The sequence below is a fragment of the Drosophila ficusphila genome, unplaced genomic scaffold (assembly GCF_018152265.1).
Source record: "Drosophila ficusphila isolate 14025-0441.05 unplaced genomic scaffold, ASM1815226v1 contig_791, whole genome shotgun sequence".
Classification (NCBI taxonomy): domain Eukaryota; kingdom Metazoa; phylum Arthropoda; class Insecta; order Diptera; family Drosophilidae; genus Drosophila; species Drosophila ficusphila.
The window spans coordinates 10877395-10901144 of record NW_025064737.1 but is presented as its reverse complement, the minus strand read 5'-3'; the positions used below and the strand labels follow the sequence as shown (position 1 = coordinate 10901144).

At 41.3% G+C, this 23750-nt stretch overlaps 3 protein-coding genes across 5 annotated transcripts; 1 reads left to right on the top strand and 2 right to left on the bottom strand.

Moving 5' to 3' along the window:
* The first annotated feature begins 11930 nt into the window (after positions 1-11930).
* On the top strand, positions 11931-13793 carry LOC108102052 (8-oxo-dGDP phosphatase NUDT18). Of its 2 annotated transcripts, none has more exons than XM_017206678.1 (3): positions 11931-12534; positions 12595-12854; positions 12920-13793. In XM_017206678.1, the coding sequence occupies exons 2-3, from the start codon at positions 12605-12607 to the stop codon at positions 13690-13692; spliced, it is 1023 nt and encodes a 340-aa protein (XP_017062167.1). In that variant the 5' UTR covers positions 11931-12534; positions 12595-12604; the 3' UTR covers positions 13693-13793. The 2 variants fall into 2 exon arrangements, with proteins under 2 accessions (XP_017062167.1, XP_017062168.1); XM_017206679.1 differs by having other exon boundaries at positions 12583-12854.
* A 325-nt stretch (positions 13794-14118) lies between these two features.
* Positions 14119-17741, bottom strand: LOC108102054 (putative tricarboxylate transport protein, mitochondrial). Of its 2 annotated transcripts, none has more exons than XM_017206681.2 (3): positions 17684-17741; positions 15235-15588; positions 14119-14976 (listed from the first exon to the last, which is right to left on the bottom strand). In XM_017206681.2, the coding sequence occupies exons 2-3, from the start codon at positions 15558-15560 to the stop codon at positions 14349-14351; spliced, it is 954 nt and encodes a 317-aa protein (XP_017062170.1). In that variant the 5' UTR covers positions 15561-15588; positions 17684-17741; the 3' UTR covers positions 14119-14348. The 2 variants fall into 2 exon arrangements, with proteins under 2 accessions (XP_017062170.1, XP_017062169.1); XM_017206680.2 differs by lacking the exon at positions 17684-17741 and adding an exon at positions 16647-16768.
* A 755-nt stretch (positions 17742-18496) lies between these two features.
* On the bottom strand, positions 18497-21594 carry LOC108102055 (fatty acid-binding protein, muscle). The gene is made up of 3 exons (XM_017206682.2): positions 21458-21594; positions 18873-19144; positions 18497-18794 (listed from the first exon to the last, which is right to left on the bottom strand). The coding sequence occupies exons 1-3, from the start codon at positions 21525-21527 to the stop codon at positions 18744-18746; spliced, it is 393 nt and encodes a 130-aa protein (XP_017062171.1). The 5' UTR covers positions 21528-21594; the 3' UTR covers positions 18497-18743.
* Between the last annotated feature and the right edge of the window lie 2156 nt (positions 21595-23750).

Here is a 23750-nt window from a genome sequence, read left to right as displayed (position 1 = left end):
GAGTTTATTCAAAGCTCTCTCATAAATAATTGAATTTATGACTTTCAATAAGTCGGAGAACAAGAAATTAGGTTAATTTAAAGATTGAACAAACCAAAAGGTTATTTTTTGGCTATTTAAATTGACTTATAAACGTTCATCATAGCGGAGTAATTAATATTTTGAAAGCTAAACAAAATCATATCTCATTTCACTACTTTAAATCATAACCCTTTTATTAATCACATAGGAATAAAATAATCCAGTGGCATGTCAGAATAGATTATTCAGTCATTTATTAGGAAATAAATAAATAAATTTGAGTACCACCGCAATCAGCATTCCAAATTTAAGTTGTTTAAACGAAAAAGTAAATTTATATTAAGACTTTCATCTTGAAAGCATCAATCATATTTAGGAAGTCAATTTGAAAGTGTGAAATATGGATGTTAGCTCTGGGCTGCATTGACAGTACATTAAGATTATATTTAATATTAAACAGGAGGCTGTGTTGTTCGATAGACCTGTCAAATTTCATGAAAGCTTAATACAATTATTTAATTTATGGCTTGTTTAAAGAGGAAGACCAATAGTATAATTTTAATTTAACATATTAATTCAAACATTTTATTTATGAGATTGAAGCTAAAGATATCCTTCTTTGCATATGTATTTTAATAGTTACTTGATATTTTTTCTGATATTATACCCACAATTTTCTCTCAGTGCCAATCTGAGTCGTTTTGTCTGTCTCTGTCTGCTTTACATTTCTTGTTTCGCTGAAATAACTCTACGTCTACGAGTGTGCCTGCTCTTGGCCACGTTGCTCGTCCTGCCGGCTGCTCCTGCTCCTGACTAAAGTGCTTACCTCCCCGCAGATCCTTGTTCTTCTTGTCCTTCTTTTGCTGCTTTTCCCGATGCCGATTCCGATTCGTCTACCGGCTGAATGTTTTGGGGCCTCGATGTCGAGTTTATCAGATGCACTACTGGAAATTTACAGCGCCACAGTCCGGCGTAGACAACGTGGCCGTTAATTCAATTCAGCGTAAGCTCCCCACTCCATTCTCTTGGATCCCTTGGATTCTTCTCTTCCCCCTTCCCCCTTCGAAACCCCTGGTACACCACACCCCTAGCTTGGGTGCTATTATCCAATAACTAGAAAACGCGGCTAATCGCGTGAATAGTTTGGGCGGCGTAATTGATGTTTACGGCCGAGAACCCCACTTACCCAATCGAGAGAGCCCAGTGGGAAAATTTCCATTTCGTTGACTAGTTTTGGGGGGCGGAACCCCCCCAGTACACCTGCTGAGTCCTTTCAACGATGCCTTGATTTAATGCATTTCATTGAGCAGCCCCAGCCACGCCCACCTAACAAGTGTGTAGCCCCCGTACCCCTCCACCCATCCACCCATCCAACCATCTATCATCCCCTACTCCACCCGAACTCCCATTCATTTGGATCCCCCAACCCTTTAGCAGTTAGCCTCTCAAATACTTCCAGGCCAGCCACTTTGCATTCATTATTCAATTTGAGCCGCATTTAGATGCCAGCCTGATTAAGATCCCCATTGTGTCGGGCCTTTTGGGGGGAAAGGGGAAAAGATTCGGTGGTAAAGGACTCGCAGGGGGAAGGAGGTGTTGCAATCCAAATGGCAGGCGATCGGGAAGGCCATAGAGAATAGGTCGGAGTGATGCCTCTGCCGGAGCGCATAAATAAACGATGGGATTCCGTTTGAGACGCCACCACAGCTGTCAACACAACTGCCAACCAACGATGGCTTTTGGGCAACCGGAGAACTGTAGAACCGGAGAACCGATGAACCGGAGTCGGAATCCGACAGCGAATTGGACATCGAACCGGGGGAATCCGTATTGATTGACTCGCTCTGGTTAAGACCAGCTCAGCTTTTTGGCTGTCCGTCACAACTGGCGAAATGGCATTGAATGGCATCGACTAATGCAGTTAATGGCAAATAAAGTGCAGTTTGGTCGCCTATTAACCAAATCCAACTACTACCACCTCAGAAAAGAGTCCAACAAAAACGCTGAGAACTCTGATTTCTCGCTTGATTTAGTTCTTAGAAGTCAGCATTTCAGTTCATTCTTGTTATTTCTTTTCGAGGGGAAAGGACTCTATGGATTTTCCATTCAAACTTCAAGCTATTCTACCTCAGCATTTAAGTCGATGCAGCAAAATCGAAAAATAAACGAGAAATTATTGGCTTCAGCACGACAGAGCATTCCAAGCTATGATTGTGTAGGGAAAATTAGTTTGTTCAAAAATTTAAGACAGCAAAGAGAGCGTTTAGTCAAACAAAAGCTCACAAAAATGGCAATTTTATTTACTTAAAGCTAAGAACTTAAACCATTTATTTATTTATAAAATTATAAGTCACGTATACGACTAGTTGAACGTTGAAAAGTTAAAACCTTCTACTTTCGGTTCGGATTTCTTTCTTAAATAAATTCAAACCAAATGGCTATTTTAGCTACTAAGCCATTTTAACGCTTCTTAAATCAAAATGTCATATTATTTTTGATTTATTTCAGCAAATCTTAGTTGTATGTGCAATTCCTTTAAAAAGATTTATTTATTTGTAAAATAGAATTCGTCGTGAAACTCGAGGAAAACAACATTGAATTTCGCTTGCAGCAAGTTAGTTATCATGGCAAAATATTGATAAATCCCACACATTTGAGTGGCGATTTTCACACGATCCGGGAGAGTTTGGGGCACTCCCCGAAGTGCTTTCCCCGGGCTTTCTCCTCTCGCCGGCGATAGCATTTCATCTAGCCCCGGAGGACGTGCTTCCACGCCCCTTCTCCTCCTCTCCACCTCTCCCTTTCTCCTCCTCCACTTTGCCGCCCCCTTTTCCCCGCCACTGCGCCCACATATTTATGTGTCACATGGTCAGTTAAACTTGTGCATTGCCTCTTCCGCTCGTTTGTGTTTGTGTGTGTGCGTGGATCTATTGATTTATGGCCGACACACACACACAAACACACTCACACAGAGTGGCACAGCATATAGCATATAGCACCAACATCTGATGAAGGAGCGAGATAGACTGAGAGGAAAAACAAAGAAAACTGCATGCGATAGACTACAACAATATTTATTTATACTCGACACAATAATTAATTACTTTTCTTCATCCGTTTGTGCAAATAACCAAACTAACTAGACGGGCAGTGCGTTTCGCAGCTGTAAGGCGACTAAGTGCCTGCAATGGGTGATAATTGCTTGATGAATTATTCACGTATCTTTAGCTCTCAGATTGGATTACAGCCATTAACGAGCAGGCAGTTAATGGACCCTTGTAACAAGCCAATCCTTGAAGCTGGCCAAATACATTTTCATATTCAGATGGTATATGGAGCTTATAATTAAATTAGGTACGAATAAATTTAGAGAGGTTTTGAAACCAAAAGCTTTATTGCTACACAAGTTTGTCATTGGATTTTTCACAGATTTAAAGACATTGGGGAGGAAACAGAAATGTAATACTGTTTTCGTTTTTTACCAGACATATTTCCAAGAAATTTGTATTAAGGTGTTCCGAAGAAATCTGTAAACAATTTGTTTGCATAATATTTTGACATTTTGTTTTGCAATTATTTAATTGTCTCATAGTTTGATTCAACCATTCTTTTTTTTTTTAAATGCCTTTTCAACACTTGATGGAAAAGGCTCACTGTGTTGATGCCTTAAACCCCAGTTGACGACACATGAATCGCTGCGGAGCACTGTGATTTATAGTTTTCGCACGCACTGTATATGCAAATATAGTGGCCACTGCGGGTGCACTCGATAATCCCCTGCTTAGCCCGTAGTCCCCTCTTCCGGCACTGGAACTCAACACCCCGGAGGGCATTTACATAGATGGTTGAACTGGGAACTTTTCGGTGGACAACACTGGAACTGCGAACTGAATGGGGAAAAACGGGGGGAAAGAAGAGGGGGAAGGGGGGAAGGGAAAAAGGGAAAATAGGGGGGACTGGACAACATTCATCCGAGCATAAGCATCTGATATGCATCAAATCTAACTCAATTGCTGGACCGAAGAATAACCAGGAAATACTTGCGAATGGAGCTCAGGCAAAACTTTGCTTTCTTTGTATGACGAATCCTTTCTCCTTTTTCCTGAAACGCACGCCCCCTTTTCCGCCCCCTCCCCCGCCCCTGGCTTCAAATTCTGTGCTGTCGGGGTGTCCACATGTCCTTCGTCGACGGGCGACTGATGTCCATCTCCAGTCGACATTTTCCTTTCATTTTCGCAAGTGGCCCAGCTTGGCTTTTTTATATTGGCATCCAGATTCAGCTGCTGGGGATTTCGTTTGGAGCCAAAGTTGAAGGTGGTGGAATGCTGGAATGCGGGATCCCGGAATCCCAAACTCCTCTTTGGCTTTCTATCCAAACAAAAACTCATCGCTCGTCTATTTACATAAGCCTAGACATACACACACGCACACACACATATTCGAGAGCACAAACACACACACACACTCATATACATACTTGTGTGTTTGGCGAGCAAATACATAGATGGCCGTATAAAAATATGCACATGGCTGTCTCTCCTGCTCAGTCAGTTGTTTTTATTCCCTAGCCGAGTGTATTTAAATTTTTTTAGATGTTTGCGAAGAACTGAACCAGCCAATAAATGTTAAAGTAATTTTCAGCGGTGGAAAGAGTGTAGGTTTTTCCTTTTTTTAGTAAAATAATATTGACACTCTTAATTAGAAAATTGAATTTAAACTTCACAAATTAATTATGATAACTGCTTATCGAAATGAAATTAAATGAATAAAAAAAATAGATACTTCTTCTGTTATTAAATATTAAAGCTCAACATTTTTTATTCCCTTTTTCCACTACATAATTCTTGTGTAACAAATTGACCAGTGTAACCATTAGACCACTTTAACTCCCCACTTGGTGGCCTTTATTTAATGAACAGCCATATCGATGGACCCATAAATCCCGATAAAATCCAGTTAAGTGTTTTGTTTTTAAAGACAAATGCTCTCTGGAATCTCCTCGTATTTGCTCTAAGTTCCACTGTCGAAGGACATGCGAAAGGGTATTAAAGCATTCGCCGGGTGAATCCTTGCAACTCATCCAACTGTCGCTCCTGCGGCAACTGCTTGTGTCTCTTGAAGATATTTGGCTAAAGGCTTTTAGGACAGCTCAGGACTCGTTCGGCTGTTAGTTGCCGCTTCCAGCGAACATAAAAATGCCCTTAAAAGCAACAGAGACAAACGAAGGACCAAGGAGGTCCTTCCCAGGACGAATCCAAGGGAATAAAACGAAAACAGGCAAATATAAAACTTATACCGAAAAGGGATTGACGGATATAAATGGTGATATGACCTAAGGTCATTTGTATAAAATTAAGTTGAACATCATAAAAAAAACACAACAAATGACAAAACTTACCCGCAGCTAAAAGGGGGCGTGGCTAGGCGGGGCCATAACGCCCTCCAGTTATTTCAGGGCTTAATCAAAAAAACTTCAATTCGATTTACAATAAGCCGGTCAACGTGGCGGCCAAAAGAAAAAAAAATAAGGCTAAAACCAAAACAGGAAGAGAAAAACTAAATTGTGATTCTTACATTCGAAGGGGAAAGTTTTCATTTTTTCCATTTCATTCCATTTTCTTTTTTTCTGTTCGCTTTTCCGTTCTTCTGCCCCCGCTTTCCCCTCCATCTTTAATAAACATTTTTATGCCGTATGCTAATAAAGATTCTGCCTCTCATCGGTGTGTCCCTCTTCTTCTTCTTGCCGTTCTGCGTATTCTTCTTCTTCTTCTTCTGGTTTTTGGGCCCAGAGCTATTTGAAGGGCTGCCGTACGGAACACCCCATACCAAATTATCCTCCCGACCATTCCTCTTTTAATATTCAGCCACGTATGTCATGGCAAGGAACCATTAAACACAAAACACAACGGAAAAAGTTAAGTCGCTTGGTTGGTTGGATGGTTTGGATGGTTTGGACGGTTGGTTGGTGGAAAACGGGACGAAGGAAAAGCAAAGCAGCGAAAAAAAAAAAATTATGCCCCAGACGCCGCTGAATTTTAAATGAGCCTTTATGGGCTTCATTTCAGCGTGTAAATTATCTCATTTGTCAGCAATTGCGCTGTGTGCGTGTGCCCCCGTGTCTGTGTGAGTGGTCCTATGGCTATGGCTACGTCTATAGCTTTATATGGCTATATAGTTACACACCCCCCCCACACGCAACCGCTCCCCCCTCGTCCCATCCATATGCGACATGTACTCAGCCATTTGTAAAATGATTCAATGACGTCTCCTGGCATTTAATGAGATAAGCACTTGCTTGCCCCTGCGATAAGATTGCGTGGCACGCCGACGATAGACGACAGACGAAAGACAAAACGGGTCCCATATCGTATTTAAATATATATGTCGTTCATCATGCGAGGGGGTTGATTCATTAATTCCGAAAAACTCTCTGCCCAAATTACAGTGACTCGCAGCGGCGACAAGCTTATTTTCGGGATTAACGTTGGCGTGTCTCGTGTCTCACAGGAAGTTTTTACAATTACCAAACGGTTTATATAAAAAGTTCCCTTGTAAACCACTTTGCCGTGGTGGCTGACAGCATAAAGAGAGTCTTAGCATCTTGCCTGTTAGCCAAAAGTACCTTGTAAACTGACAAGTGCAGACGGTTTTTTCGCAGCTTACAAGCTACTTTTGACTTGAATCGCTCAATGTGCTGCTTGTCACTTGGATATTCGTTTATCAAGTTATGCTTGGGAAACAGTTTGCTCATGGTACATTACTTATTTTACGAAAAAAAAAAAAGATTTTTTGGTCTAAGAAAGTTTTTTTTATGAAAAAATATCACCTTACCTAAGAATTTTCGATAGGAAAAAGTATTAAGAATTTGTCAGAGGAATCTTTTGAAATAAAAAGGATGATATGTTCTAATTGCTAAAAAAATTAATTAATTAAATCTTCCAATGAACCATTTAAGAAAATGCTTTTGGATCAATTTAAACTACTTGATTTCAATTTTAAGTCAAAACTTTCAATTAGATTTCTCAAGAAACACATTTAACCTTTAAGCGTAACGTTTTATTGTGTTTATTATCTTAAACTGTAGCTTGAAAGCAAAACAAATCCAGTGGGACAATTAAAACAATCCTGCTCAAATGAATTCATGTTTGACTTTTGACCGAGGGTGCAGAATGGCCGGATCTGATTACCGGCTATCTAAAAGTCAAAACTTTCGGCTGGCAGTTGCAAGTGGAGGAAGACTGGGCCAGCACAGCCAACCCGCTGATTGCATGTCGCCTTGGAAAAGCTGAAAATCGTGTTTCCGTTTTCCCTCGGCCAAAAGCGACTTTAATGGCAGCTCAAGTGCCGACCGAGCGAAACTTTTTTGTTAGTTTAGTTTGTATTCTCTTATATAGTTTTTTTTTTATTATTTTTTTGTGGGGGAAAAATATGAAAGCCCTTTGGGTGCAGAGAAAAGCGTTTTTCAAAAGGCTGAGGACCAGAGCCGTTTTTGCATTGATGATGCTGCAGGTTTTCCTCGTATTTGCAATCGATGATGTGTGTTCCCCAATTTTATGGGACAGCCTTCGCAGCGGCTCACCTCGTATAGTAAACTCGTATCCGCTTGAACAAAGCCGGAGAACCGGAGAGCCAAAGAACCGGAGATGGAGAGATGGAGCCGTGACGCGAAAGTTACGGACATGTTGGGCCGGTTACCCAGACCCCCACCTTTTGACAAGGGCATAATTAAAGCATAACAGCAACAAAAACGCCAAAGTGGGCGGGGCTCGTCGGATCCACCGCCCCTTTACCTCCCCCCCCACTTTCATCGTCGGCGGCGTAAACCCACGAAGTACGGGGTGAAAACAGGTTGTTACTTCCTTGCAAACAAGGTTCCGTTACCGTTATGTATACGGCCACATCTACATCTGCATATATATGCATGTCGGTGAGTGTACTGGCTACACTTGTGTGCGGGGGCACAGTTTTGGAAAAAATAATAGCGCTGCAAATGAACATTTTATTATCTCACCACTGGTGCGCACACTTAAGGGTTTTGGGCCAGGATAATATAAACGTAAATAATTAATTATGTTTTCTTATGAAAGATTATATTCCACAGCTAGCACGACATAGACACACAGGGCAACTTCGTTTAAGGGACTGTTGTTTATACAACTTTGCATATTAGGTTTAAAAGTTGAAGGAAAAAATTTAGTTAAGTGTTTTTTCAGGTACAATTTATTGGTATTTACAACTTATTTTTAAAATGTTTAGGAATTATAGATTTTAAAAGACTAATAAATGATACAAATTAACAACTCAGACTGAGCGAATATTTATTTTAAAGACAACTCATTTCTATTCTTCACTTCCTGATTGTACATTTTAAGGACTAAAAATAGATTAATCCTCCTATAAGATACTCGAACGCTTTATAAAGGAAAGATTTTTGAAACTCAATTTTAATAATAAAGGTAAGTTTCAACTATAATTTGTTTGAATTTACACTGTGTGCTCATTGTTCAACACATTATGAATTATAAACTTACGTTTACCTTCTAAAGAATAACTTTATAACTTCATTCGGATTCTAATTCAAACTTCTACTTCTAATTAAGTACAGTGCAGCAAATCAAACTTGCGCCACAAGTACTCATCGCAAATAGAGCCTTAAACAAACTTTCAGTTGTAGATTCGCCGGCTTGAGTATCTCTAGCCGTAATAGCCACTTCAACTGTTTCGACTTACAGAGACTTTGATTTAGGAAAGTTTCCGTCTGAGAAGTTCGACTGTATTTAAGGGCGAATTCCCGATTGCTATTTGGCTGACCGCACCTGTGGGCACAGGTGTACGAGTATGTATTGCTATGAGCTTGGCGTATAAAAGAAAGCACGTTATTGCCAATTTAACTTACATTGTGCATGTGTCTTTAAACAAAGATTTATGTACCCACTTGCATGCACGCCGTTGCCCAGGACCTCAAGTTCCCGGCCCGCGATTCTCGTGTAGCATACATTTGTGGGCGACTTTTTCGAGGATGGAGAGCTAAAGGAGGGTAAATGAGGGGGGGATTGTGGTTGCGGATGTAGTGGTGGTGAGGTCAGGTGTATGGGCAATAACTCGCTATGGATGGGAACGTGTGGTGTGGTGCCCACTTAAATCAGCATAATGATATGCACTTATTGTTGTGGCAAATTTGTTACGGAAGTGCTGCGAAAACCGCACAGGATGGGCCCCAAAAACGGCGAGCCCTAAAAACCCGGTGGCTCCTCCTAATCCTCAAGATCCCCGGCTCAAGATCCTGGGGATCCTGCGGGGTGAGCTCACCTTGTCACCCCGTCCGCATGTCGATGTCGATTTCTTCATTTGCCTAATACGAGTCGACGCCATCATTAATCTAAAATATGGCCAACACACACGCACACACGCACACATACTCCCACGCACCCACACGCATGGCGTGCATGTAATTATGCTGGAAACAGTGGTGTGGAAAGGGGGGTGGGGGCAAGAGGGGGAAGAGTATGTGGAAGGGGGTTTTCCCACCACAGAGACACACATTTGCGTAAGCCTTGTTAATCGTGACAAAAGCTTATTGCGGGTTATTTGGACTACTTGTTTCGCATCCGGCGTTGGCACAACGAAAATCAACATTGCCACATGTAAATACATATATATACGTTCATTCCGTACAGATGTCTGCGCACAGAGAAACAAAAACCCAGTATTTCCATCCCAAAGCGGTTACACGCAGCCAGGATTTGATTTCGTGTTCGCATGATTAAGGATTTTATGTCAACCCGGGAAAATGTTTCAAATAAAGGGCTTACGAATTTGTAAAGTGGTTTGCACCATAATGCTCATATCCCGAATTCGGTTTATGACAGAACTCGTTGGCGAAATGATGTTGATCAACTGATAATACTTTGTATATATCTTATATTTTACAAACTTTATCTTAAACTATTTCGCATAAAAACTAAATTGTTTTACTATAAATTTCCTTTTAAATAAACGTGTGGTACAATTTTCAGTTTCAAGTTCATTAAAAATTAAAATGATTGAATTGATTTATTAATATATTTAAAAATGTATATGACCTGTTTTTCTGTCTTTCCATTTGACATGTTGAAGTTTGATTGTTCTCTCGTTAAAGTAAATATGAAAAAAAGACCTTTTAAATTTGTAAACATAAATTCCGTACATATTATATTTGTGACAATTGTTTTGAACAGTTTCCCGCATACTGAACCCAGTTTTCTGACAGTGCAGAGTTATGTGTGCGTATTGGCCTGTCGGTTGGGCCTGTCATCTAAGAGGGGAAGAACGGAGCTCGCGTCACTTGCACACATAATAAACATTTTAAACATTATTCTCGTGTTAAGCAGCTTCTTGGATTGGCGCTGCCGCTGTTGCCATGGCGTTGCTGCTGTTTATGCTGCTGCTGCTGCTGCTGCTACTGCTGCTGCTGCTACTTCTGGTGTTGTTCGTTTTCGGTGAAATTTACGGGTTTCAACGAATAATGGTGCATGTGGGAAATGAACGTTTTGTGTTCGCTTTTGCCTGTCATCGCAGCCACGCAGCAGAATCCGCTCGCACAAACACTCGCACATTCCGAAACATTCGCCACTTTATCAGCATTTTACTTTAGCCGTTATTACCAGAGATCCACTCACAGTACATTAGCACACCCACACATACACTCACACTCACACACACACAAGTCCGCACAGCATTCCAGCACTCCAGCGAGCAAGCACACCACTACATTACAGTCCTTACGCATGTAAGTCTCTACGAGGTTGCGACTCTCCAAGGAAATTAAAAAACAACTAAAACAAATTAACAATATAATGACAAAAGTCTTATGTGAACTGTGGGTAAGGAGCAGCCTTCGAAAAGATGGAAAGCGGAGGGAGTAGGCCTAAGAGCAGGCGAACGAGGAAATGGAAAAACACGCGGAGAAATATTATTTCCATAATTCCATACACCTGTTTTTCATCAAATTATTCAGGCCACATTTTTAAATAATTAATTCACATATGGTCTAGTAATTAACATTCCAAACTCAAACAACCAATTTAACTAACTAAATGTTCTGTTAGATCATTATTCACCAATGGAAACCAACTTTTTTTTTAATAATTTAAGCTATTGCTGCTCCCGTGGTCAAGGCATTTATAAGCTACCGGATTGCCATGGAAATATTTTGACTGTGTAGCCAGAACTCAAGACCCTGGATTAAGTCTCGCAGCTAAATGGCAAATCAAGCATTTGCACAAAATTGAATTACCTACCCGGGCATCTGAGTTTGCAGGCCCATTACCAGTAGTCAAACCACCCAATTTCCCATTCCCGCCGCCCATTCCCCCCACTCCCCAAATCGTGTATAAACCGCACCCCACTGGCTGCTCCGCCCACGTTAAGTATACGCCATGGATTCGGAGCAATTGGCACTTTTGCAATGGCAACCGGGAATGGCAACAGCAATGCTTTTAATGATGATCGATTTGGGTAAACAATGAAATTTCCGCATTCAAATTTTATTGCTGGCAATCAGCGAGGCTTCCTGCTCACAAACGCACACAAACGGGCGTCCATATGCCGGATGGGATATTTATATACGATGCGCTTTAATATTAATCTATGGCGCAACGCCTATTTGCTGTTTGTCGGCTAAATTCGCTGCGAAATTGAATGATGCACGTTGTCATTGAAATTAGCATATAACATGTACATTATCGCACTCGGCGAGGCAGGCAGTTCAAACAAGTTGAGTGTTTGTGCGTAATGAAATATTTATTAGGCAGGGATTAAATTTAAATTATGGGGGTGGGACCAGGCTGGATTCTTAATACTAGATGAAAAAAGGCGCTAAGAGGTATTTCGGGCAAACGGTCTTACTAAGAGAAGTAAACAAACCTAAAGCCTTGCCATCCGGTTTGGTGAACACGTAGTGGCTACTCTGCCTTGTATTTACTAACAAAATTACCTGTTCCTTAACCGTTCTTGCGAATCAATTAAGCCTTAAGCGTCAGTGCAAATAGCTAAGTGTGCAATTAGTAATCAGCGGTCGATAAACGGAATTGGCTTCTAAGTACCGCGTAGAACGACAAACAGCTGGCGCAGACGGAGACACATTCCAATGCACTTTCTCCCAAAGAAAACCCGTCGAGCGGCTTATTTGACATCCATTCCGATATCAATACAGCAATACAGAGAAATAGAGAGAAATAGCGAGAAATAGAGGCCACAAGAGCACCTGTGTAGCGACAGCAGCAACAACAACAGCTAAAAGTTGATTGCCATCGTCTTGTCTTGGCCGTTTTATTGGGCATTATAGCCGAGCAGTCACATACCGCCCGTTCTCGAGTTCGCCACGATTCTAAAGCGTTTTTGCGTTTGCGTTTGCAGAGCACTCCCAAGAATTCGTAATTTGCATATATAGAACCGGAGATATATGCAGAGATTCTACCTGGGCGTAGCATGTTCAACGAACTGAGTCAGCCGCCTTGAAATTCAGCGCTAAAAGTGAGTTTCTAAGATACCAATCGTACCCCGAATTTCTAATGTCTTTAGTCGACTTCTTAGCGAAAACAGGATGGCTTCGATTGTAGAGAAAGTGCGTCGTGTTTTGGATGCCAAAGATCTGGGGGACATCACTTCGGAGCTGTGTGACTTTTCGCTAAAAGAACAAAATGCCACGGCAGAAGCTCAAGGAGTACAGCCCTCGTCCACGTCCGATTTCGTTCCCGTTCTCGGCCAGACAGTCACCTATATTGTGGCCTGTGTGCTGATCAACGAGCACGACGAACTGCTCATGATCGAGGAGGCCAAACAGAGCTGTGCAGGTAAGTGTGGGTGAAGCCCAAAACCACAACTCTTAAGTCCGCTAACGTTGCACTCTATTGACCAGGAAAGTGGTACTTACCCGCCGGCCGCATGGAGCGCGGGGAATCCATTACGGAGGCAGCCGCCCGGGAAGTTTTTGAAGAGACCGGCCTTAATGCCGAGTTGACGACTCTATTGGCCGTGGAAGCAGCCGGTGGCTCTTGGTTCCGCTTTGTGCTCACGGGTCGCATCACCGGAGGCCGACTTAAGACCCCAGCAGATGCCGATGCCGAATCCATCCAGGCCAAATGGGTGCGCAGTCCCAAGGACGTGCCCCTCCGGGCCAACGATATACTCAACATCATTGAGATTGGTCGAGCCTATCACCAGGGACAGAAGATTGCGATTACCCCTTCGCCCTGGCATGGAAAAATACTGCCCACGCGCTTCTCCCACAAGCGAAACTATCTGCGAGTTCTGGCAGTTGCTCGGAAACGTGCCCACAACTCCCTCAACATTCTGGTGAGCGAAAAGAATGCCCATCACTTCCCGACGGTGGAACTGCATCCGAATCGCAGCCTGCACTCCACGTTGCGCAAGTTTATGATTGAGATTTTTGGCGCCGAGCTGCCGCAACATCGGCCGCATGGCTTACTCAGTGTGGAACATTCGCCTTCGGAGGAGTCTAACTCAGATGGTATATGCCTGAATCTGCTGGTGGCCTTCCGACCGCCACTCGAAGAAATCTCGCTTATTGGCAAGTGCATTTGGCAGGAGCTGGGAGCACCGCTCGACGAAATGTTAGGACGCATTGTCAGCAGCAAGCATGCCTCCATTCCGCTGAACGTGGTGCGCTAATTGCCTTACACTTAAAAACTAGAGTAATCTGCCCCCATTCATGGTGCAAGCAATCTATTCGTTATTAGCTGCAATTAAAGACAACCCCTAACTGACTGTTATCCAATGTTTGCCTTTTTCGGTGCTAAGAACAGATTGCTTAAGATAGTAATGCGCTATCATATGATAACCTGTATTTAAATGTCTGCAAGATATTCCTACTACTTAATCTGTTTCAATTTCATGGTGAAAGATATAAATCTAAGGATTACTTGTTTTACATAGTCTAATCTATCGTTAGTTATTTGAAAAGTAAAGTTCGTACTATTATATAGTACCAATTAAAATATTCACAATTCATTTAATTGTAATGATATGCGCTGACTGAATTGGAACATAGCTTGCATTTCCCAATGTACCAAGAGTTATTCAATAACACGAAAATAATTTCAAACAGATACTTCAAATTTAATGCAATATTTAAAAAAGCTGTATAATTTTTTAGCCATATACCATTAATGTATACAGGGTATAAAAATGCCTTCTTGGAATATGCCACGGGTCTAAAAACTATTGCAACAGCCGACTAGGTCAAGGGGAACAGAGATAGAAATGCAGGATTGGACTTTGGGGAGGGGATGAACTAAGTAACTAAGTCGCACGATCGCCAGTTGCGGTTACACCCACACCTTGTTGAACAGATCCATGAAGGAGTCGTAGATCATGAAGGTGATGGCCACATCCAGACACACACGTCCCAATCGCGGCACTGTGCCCTTGTAGAAGGCAGCCGGACCTTCGTTCTTCAGGATCTGCAGTGCACAATGGGCGGTGTTCTTGTATTTGGAGGCCTCCAGGCCCTGCATCCTCGTCTTGACCACATCAAGTGGTGTGTTGCCAAACACCGAGGCTGCTCCAGCGATGGCTCCAAACGCACCCACAACCAGCTTGGGCACCGGCTTTTTGTGATCATCGCCCTTGTACAGATCCTTGAGCGACTCCAGCACAAAGAAGCGGATGGCCTGGTTGGAGCCCTGCTTCAGAATGGTGGCCGTCAGGCCCTTGTAAATGCCCGAAAAGCCCTCCGCCTTGATAATCTGACCAACTCCGTGGGCGAATCCCTTGAACTTGGGATTGGCGCTGCGCTGGTCATTGATAAACTTCACCTTTATGGTCTCCATCGGGGTAACGGCCACAATGGCCTCGCAGACACCAGCTCCCAAGCCGCAGAGTAGTTTTCCGGAGTTGCTCAGTTGACCGCGAGAGTCCACGGCATTCGATTTTAGGAACTCGAAGGCACCGAACCTGCAAACAAATATACATGTTATAAAATTAAAAATATAAAATATAGATTGCTAATAAGATTTTAATTATTTTTAGTTTTCCACAGTTTCGGCTTTGCTGAACAAGATTTTTACTTTCAATCGATTTATTATTATATTTCATGAATAAAAAATGGCTTGACTTTTTTATTTTAACAGCAGCTTAAAATATCTTTATAAAACTTTAGAATTTGCACCTTTAAAAACTTTTTTAATTACATAACATTAGGAAAGCACTCACCTTGCCGCCGATTTTGGAATGCTGCCGTAGACGAGCACACTGAGACCTCGGTAGAGACCAAGGAAGCCGCGCTGCTGCACGGTCTTTTTGACACAGTCGAAGATACCGTTGTACTTCTTGCCCGCTCCCTTCTCGTCCAGCTGCAGTTGAGTCTTCACGTACTCGGTGGGATATGTGATGCAGATCTCGATTCCGCCCGTAATGCCGCCGGCTACGATGCCCTTGAGGCCCACCTGACCGCCGGCAGCGGCCGCAGCTCCATTCTCCGTCATCCATGGACGCCGGCGGTAGGGGCTGACCAGGGTCGAGATGGCCGAACGTTCCATGCTGACTGGGCGTTTGTTGGGGAATTAGCTGCCGAAGAAATTGTATGATCAGTGTTCCTTTCTGGAGCAAAGCTCGTTTTTGTTTCCCCTTTGGATTCCAGATATTTTATATTGTGTCGAATATAGGAACCATTGTTGTTGACGGATCAACAAAAATAAACTCATTTTTGTGGGGGTGCAGCGGTTCTCAAAATAGATATTGTTCATCAAAACAAATAAAATTGACAGCAATTACAAATATCACAAAAAAAAAGTTTTTGAATAAAATACGAGATCGCTATAAACTTTCATATGAATTCGCAAGCAAAATTTATGTCTAAATTGCAATTGTTCCCGTGAATCGAACTGCCTATACCAATATTGACCTTAATTTCTGTATCAAATGTTTGCTCAAGTGCAGTTCTGCTTTACTTATGCAATTGTCTATGGGGAAAACGTTTAATAATTTAAAACTAGATGTTCTGCGTTTCAATCAGTTTGGTTTTTTGATAATCAGTGCTATCTTTGTTGGCTATTTCCATTAGTGTAATCAATGGAGCTCTCTCTCTCCATTCCCTCTGAACACATTCATTTATCGCCCAAAATTTCACCTTGGGGACAAGGTTCAAAACAAACTATAACACAAGCACAAAGAAACATAAAATATTTGAAAATCTCTCTAGTTCTAGTGATTACTTAAGATCGGCTGATATAGGCAATGTCTGACGGTTTAAGTGGGAGCGGTACAATATCAGCAGGGAACTCGGGTTCGCTCTTTCCACTTGACAGTTCATATTGTTTTTAGCACGATTACATAACTTTTGCATGACCATAAATAATAATAGGAAAATTTAAGTTTATAATCACTCATTTGGCGTTGTTTAAGCCACTTTACGTATCGGTTGGAAATCTGGATAAACATAAACAATGCCTACTGATAAGATGGCGCTGGAAAGTGTCTAACGGCTATTACTCGCACACAAGCTGGTGTGATTAAACCCACTTCCTCGCACACAAGCACAGTGCTTCTTGCAAACGTTGCAATTAATTTTTGCTCATGGAGAATTGGCCCCGGTATCCAATATTTTGTTCTCTCTTACTACTCACGTTAGAATGCAAAAAACCGAAATAATTAAATTTTTGGAATGCCCAGCAGCAAAGAGAAGGCGACAGAGAGAATGGCGATCGTGGGCAGCGGTTGGATCTCAACTGATCGGTACTACAAAAAAAATTCCATTTTCCAATCGACGAGCGAAAGCGTGTACAGTACTCCCTCTTAAAAGTGAACTACCCATGAAACATGTTTTTGACTTAAAAACAGTTCCGAGATATCCTATATGCCTATAGCCTTATATGTTTAGATATATTGTTTCACCAGCGGTTTCTATAAGTACACACCTTTGAGTGACCACTGTAGTTCCAATGGTTGATGATTTGTAAACAACAGCTCTCCAGGGAGCGGTATCCACTCTCCCCGCGCTCAGTAACTTACACAGAAAACAATTTTGTAAGATTGATTTTAGAATTTTAATCTAGTACAGAGAAGATTAAAAGCTAATAACTCTAACTTGATTCAGTTGGCAATCATTTCTTTATAAGAATTTATAAAAACTTATATATTATTCCTCAAAGAGGTAAATATGTTGCCAGAAAATATAAAAAAAATGTATCCTAATTATTTGACAGCCTTTTTAACCCTCTAAAACAGTTTTCACTAAGAACTTTTCGTTCTGTGCAGAGAGTGGGGAAGAGCGAGCGACAAAGTAACGGCCATGGCGCGATACGGTTTTTTTGCTGACACCACTGTGGAGATCTCTCTCTAATCGGAAACCCGTTTGGAACCCCAACATCAAACTGGACAGAGCTTTCGGTCTGGAAAAGCTCCAGCAAAGAACAATAACAAGAACCTTTGACTTTGTATTTTGAATTTGAGTACGCCGCAAAGTAGACCAACTTTTTTCTCCACAGCGATTACACAATAAACTCACACAGACAACACGCGTAGTTCACTCACACCCACGCGACGAGAATTTTATATCCAGGCTATCAGGCCATTAAGTGATATAATAATAAAATCGACAAAGCGGTTATCGTTTTTAATTTATAACGTCTGATTGCCAACTCTTGTAATGTTTACTATTTACCAATTGACGCAACTCGGATATGGGTCCATGTGGATGTACGTATTTCTAACGCTGCCGGCAAACGGTGAGTGTTAACAGAAACGCGGCTGAAAGTGTGGCCGTGCAGCTAACTGTCCGGTGATAAAAACTGCGCATGCGCCGGGCCTCCAATTTCCACAAATGCCACCCACACTTGTAGGACAGACAACAGTCGCAATCAACAGAACCATTCACAATACAAAAGATCCCACAAGTGTGGTATTTCATTCTCAATTAACCAGGGCGGCTGAAGTCGCAAATGAATCGCACCGGAAACGCGTGGGAAGAGCATCCCCAAAGTAAAGAACAGGAACAGTTAAACATCCATACAAACTATACCTATCCAAATTCACAGTAGAACCTTTAAAACTAATACAATAAAAGGTAAAACAACTTGACTGTTAAAATGTTGTCTTGGTAAATCTTTGCCTATCTTAATATGATCAAAATATGTAGAACAGTTTTCGCAATGTTAATTTGATCATTAAAATTATAATTGTATTAATAGATCATTACTAATTTTTAAGATGGATTGTTCTCTAAATTACATGAAATCCAAGCACGACAGCATAATGCCGTCATAAAAGATTCTACCCATAATGCTTTAGGCCATTTTGACCTATTTAATACCCTACGTATACTTACTATGCGGCAATGGTGGTAACAACAAAACAAAAATGGTGAACTTTCTTTACTTTTTCTAATTGAAACTAAATTTTAATTTTCGTGGCAAAGCACAGTTTTTCAGTTCACGATCATAGATGCTGGCAAAGCAGAGGAAAGCAAAGACAGAAATTGTAAAGCACTTCAGTGTTTCAGTTTATTCAAATGCATTTGGAAATTGGTTCCCCGAAAGTGAGGGGAATATTCTCACCTACACCGACTTCGGGTGTACGGGTGCGATTATAAATTAACATTTCTCTGAGCGTGCAGATCCATTTGGTTTAGTTTAGTTTACTGTTAGTCAATAACAATAGTGGCTATCTGAGTTAGTAGTCGTTTGGTTATAGATATAGATCAGTCATGGACAGCTGCCGGATTCTTAGACGGCCTTGTAGACGCGCACGCACTTCACGCTGCCGATGGTGAGGGTCTGTGGGTAAGGGTTTTCATACGGATCAGTAAGGGAAGAAGGGAAGATGGTGTAGGTTCTTCAGAGGGAAGTACTCACGGTGATCAGCTCGCCGTCGTTGAACTCGCGGACAATGGTGGTGGGCTTGTCGCCCTTCTGCTCCTGCGTCAGCTTGTTGCCATCCAGGGTGATGATGCTCTTCACGTTGCGTCCGTCGAGGGTCTCCTCGTCGAACTCCTCGCCCAGCTTGAAGCTGATGGCGGAGGTCTTGAAGGTGGAGGTGGTGGTCAGGGTGTAGGTGTCACCCTCCTTGGTCACCTCAACGGTGGGGCTCAGGCTGTTGCCCATCTTGCGCGTCACCAGACCAACGCCTGCAAGCATAATATATATAAGAGAAATATTCAGAAATAAGTAACGAGCAGGGAATGGGAGGAAGGTGAAGAAATCAAAAATCGGAATGAAAGATGAATTATGGGCAGACTGCACATAATTGAATTAGCCCAACAAAGTTGGGGACCCCAGAGCGGTCACAATGCAAATCATATCATATTTAATTAAAAATAATAAAGCCGAGTCATGAAGTTCCCTGCAGACTCGGTTGGAACGTCAAAAGTCGTGCTCAAGGTTAACGAACAATGCGGGCTCTCGTCTCCTCCGCAGTCTACGGGCTTATCAATTGGCAAGCCCCACTATATATAGATCGAACGAGGCAGAACCTTATCTCACTGTTGCATCCCGGATTTTGTTGCAGAACGGAATAACAACACATATGTGATTGAAACATAAAAAATATGTGTATATCTTTCGAAAAAAAAGGTTCTTGATTATTTAATTCTGTACAATCTTGGGGGTAAAGTTGTTCAAAAACACATCTCTTCACTTTTAAATCGTAAATGTTTGAAGTACTGATAGCTTCAAGCCAATAAGTAAGTAATAAGTACCATCGAAAAATAAGCAAGATAATTTGATCATTAAAAGATTGTCAAGGGGAAACAATCACTCAACTGTGTACAAATAATTACCGGCAATATAAACTTTATTTTGCAATAATTACCCGTCTTAATAATCACTAATAATTATTCAACCATAATACATTTTAAAACCATTTTGTTCTTCAAACATTGTGATTTCATTTCAAGTTAAATTTGTAAGTTTGTCTTGAAACGTTTGCAAAATTTAAATAAAAAATAATAAGAAATGAATCATTCGATGAGTATACAAAACAGAAAAATATCGAAAACATTTTGTATCTAGGCAAAAACCCTTATGACGAACTGTTTCTTTGTGACCTGTATTATTACGAATCTAGAACATTGCCCAACCATCAAACCATCGGGGGGTCCAATCAATTATGTTCAATTATGTATGGACCACATACCCCCCCACAAGCTTTTACTTTTCTCAAGTCCCCTTTGAGTCAAGTGTCAACTGTCGTCGCGCGATAAGTTCCCACTCATGGGAACCCGGCAACTGTACCAGAGATCGATTTATATGCATCGTATATGACAGAACCTTGAATAGATTAGACTGGCCCCTGCAATTACGAACAATGGTCTGCGATAGGGCTACCTGCCCAAAGTGCAAAATCCGTAATCGCGCCTAATTATTGTGCCCATTGCCATATACAAGCATATAGTTTATCGCATTTTATACGACAGCTGATAAGTGCTGCGAGGCCCCAACGACAGTTCGATTTGGATTTGTTTAAGTTTGAAAGTTGAGAAGTACGTGGCTCTGGGAACTAGTCTAGCATTAAAACCGAAACCGCAAAAGAGTAGGCGAAAAGTTCTGACGAACCAGGGTCTGGTAAAATAAATCCGAACCTTAAAGCGGCGCGCCATCTCTGGTTTCCAAACGTATCCCCCCATTTGGCGTCTAGACAGGCGCACAAACCAAAGATCATATTTATTGGTTGATATTAAAAAGTACTAACAAGTTTACGAGACATTTTAATGTTCGGTGAATTTTATTTTCAAGCCTTAAGGGATCTTAATGGTTTCGTGCAGATTAAACTGACAGCCGGACCAAAGATCACTGCAAAAAGCTTTAAGTAGGTGCAAAGGTCGGTGAGAAACTTTCCCCCAAAAATCTAGTACACAGATATACGACAGGTGTCGCAAAAGCTAATGTCATGATGGTGCCATGGAAAACAGTTAGAAGTGAGTCAAAATAGGGAGCGAAGTTCGGACATAAACTTAATTAGTTTTTGGGTTTATGACTCCAGAAGATAAGCTATAACGGATTTTATACTTTTTGCACTCTTATTCGTAACGTTACCGTAAATTGGGGAGGAAGGTAGAGAAAACAACTGGAACACGTTTTTTTTTCCTGCAGCGTGTGCATCTCTTTTTCGCTCCTGCTCTCATATTGATTTTCATCTCACACAAGCACACACAAATAAGATGTATTTAGTGCGGATGCCAAATTATAAAATGCATGGAAAATGCAATAACAATGAGATCATTATGTCTTTATTTATAAAGAAATCTTTTCACTACATCGCCACGGATGTGCCCCTTGAGGTTTTGCACACTAGTGCGAAAAATGCCGGCCGGTCGATTTCGGTGGCGTGTTTTCGGCTTCTTTTCTCTCCCTCCTCGCTCTTTTCACCACTTTATTTTTATTAGGTTATTATCTAATTTTACTGCATTGCGGACTAATATTTTGGTTTTTTGTGCACTCACCCAACTCCTTCATGTACTCATCGAAGTTCTCGGACTTGTCCAGCTTGTATTTCTTGCCAACGAAAGCCATTTTTAGAGGATTAGTCTGTGTTTCGGCACAAAATGTTCACTTTGAAAATTTTCGGAGCGAATAAAAAGCTCCACGACGCGCCGGCTGTTTTATAGTCGCGCGCTGCGCTGCGGCGTTGCCAGATTCAGAGAATCTGACCACTCGCTCTCTCCCTCTCTATCACTCTCTATCGCTCACAGTGTGGCACGGCTTTTAAATTTTTGTTTGTTTGCTTTTGGATGCTTGTGAGAGTAAGCGGAAACATTTAATGATGAGGCATCGAGTGAGGATCGGCTTACCAGATGCAAAAATCCAAGTACAGCCGCCAAGGTACAGGAATGTCGGCGCCAAACATACAAAGATCTTACATAAAGCAGCTTTTTCAGGCGCTCTCCGAAAAATTTTAACGGTTCTATGTATTCTATGGCCGTATAGCTATTGAGCCACCGTACATCAGCCCCTCTCCGGATATTGCCCTCCGTATAATGGGTCCTACGTGTTGCTGTTACCCAGTGTCTGACTCGGACCAGCCCTCTTGCACCTTGGCGTGACCGCTTGGGTGCAGCCTTAATTGATTCAAAGATACCGGCCTAATAACGGACGCCTCATTGTCATTGAGACATCTGTATTGCAATAGTTGTCCCAAATATAGTTCAAGCTTTATTTTGACGCGAACTTTGTACTTCACCAAAAAATATATACAATTCATTCTTAGGGTGCAAAACCCAAAATATGCAACCTAAAATAGAAAGCATTTAATCTTAGCTGACCGTTAAAACCTTAAACTTTTAAATTCTTACCAAAACACACTTTAATTTCACTTAAATTATTTGCTTGTCTTCGGATTAAAGTTTTCCCCAAAGTGGCGTCATCGAACATGTAAAGGTTTTTATTTTAAGAAAAATTATATTTTAAACTTGTATATGTAGATGTAGATGAATGTTTTTAAATGGAACTGAGTCTCGATTGTGAATCCGCAATTCATGCCAAACTTATCCATAGCCACTTTATTGTATTAGTAACATGTGCATGTGAATAAAAACTTTCGACACAATATTAAAGAATTGTAATCTAATCTTCCACCCAGGGCCGTATAATGCAATATTGAGAATACGCACGATCCGTGGCCCCATTCCCTGAAACGCCCCACCTACATGCATACCGCATTCGTTTGTTGCTATGTGTTATCTTATTAATTCAATTAACAATCCGGGAGCTTCCTCCCAGTATTTAATATCCCGTAGTCTTTTTTTCCACGCTTGCAGTTGAGATTTGTATGATTTCTTATACCCTTGCTAAAGGTACTTTAATTTGCAGTTGAGATTTGCATGCTTTCTTATACCCTTCCTAAAGGTACTTTAATTTTAGTCAAAAGTGAAGTGAAGTGCATGGCAGTAAATGAGACACATCGTATATACATTTTTGATCAGCATCTAGGTCTGACTGTTTTCGCGCAAACAAGTCTCTTAGTTAAAAAAAGTAATGATAGAATTAACTATTGCACATATTGCAGATATGCCGACGCATTAGGGATCAGACGACTTTGTCAAAAGTTCCTCTTATTTCGCTGAATCTACCTATTTGAAAAGTATCGACTTTATTGAAAACATTTTGTATAAGATCGGACTTTCAATAGTATACTTTTAGGTATATAAGTACCTCTGAAGCCCAAAGGTATGTATGGAAAATTGAATAATATTTATGTTAAATCGTTATTTTTTGATATCCACAGTTTCCTAAGTTACCTTTTTGATTTTCGAAATGTAATACATGAATGTCAACTTGTTAAAGCTAATGAGTTTCTGGTTACCAACAGATATAGTAAACGAAACGTCCAGGTTAAGAAATTAATATAATGTTTGCTTGGCCGATAAAACGCGTATCATTTATAACTGATTACACGGGCAAAGTGTCATGCAAAACGGGGAAAACACCCGTTGTAGGCCTGCTTATCAGCCGATAAAAGATATCACAAAGCCCCAAGAGAAAAGAGAGCGGTGCCCACAGCACTTGAAGAGATATCGTATATTGAATGCAAAGAGCGCCAATAAAAGATATCTCAAAGCCCCAAGGGAATAGAAAGCGCCAAAGACCGCCAAAGAGGGTTAAAAAGCATCAAAGAGCGCCAAAGAGCGCCACACCGATCTTAACCTGTCTCAATAACCGCAGAGAGCAAAGAGTATTCAATGGGGCAACTATAAAAGATGAGGCGCGAGAGAAAAGTCCATTAGAGAGAGGTGGACC

Excerpts from the sequence above, each read along its gene's own strand:
- LOC108102052 (XM_017206678.1), top strand. The coding sequence starts at position 12,605 with ATGGCTTCGATTGTAGAGAAAGTGCGTCGTGTTTTGGATGCCAAAGAT. Across the intron at positions 12,855-12,919 it reads GGCCAAACAGAGCTGTGCAG|GAAAGTGGTACTTACCCGCC; the intron begins GTAAGTGTGGGT and ends TCTATTGACCAG.
- LOC108102054 (XM_017206681.2), bottom strand. The coding sequence starts at position 15,560 with ATGGAACGTTCGGCCATCTCGACCCTGGTCAGCCCCTACCGCCGGCGT. Across the intron at positions 14,977-15,234 it reads ATTCCAAAATCGGCGGCAAG|GTTCGGTGCCTTCGAGTTCC; the intron begins GTGAGTGCTTTC and ends ATTTGTTTGCAG.
- LOC108102055 (XM_017206682.2), bottom strand. The coding sequence starts at position 21,527 with ATGGCTTTCGTTGGCAAGAAATACAAGCTGGACAAGTCCGAGAACTTC. Across the intron at positions 19,145-21,457 it reads TGAGTACATGAAGGAGTTGG|GCGTTGGTCTGGTGACGCGC; the intron begins GTGAGTGCACAA and ends TTATGCTTGCAG. Across the intron at positions 18,795-18,872 it reads ACGACGGCGAGCTGATCACC|ACCCTCACCATCGGCAGCGT; the intron begins GTGAGTACTTCC and ends CCTTACCCACAG.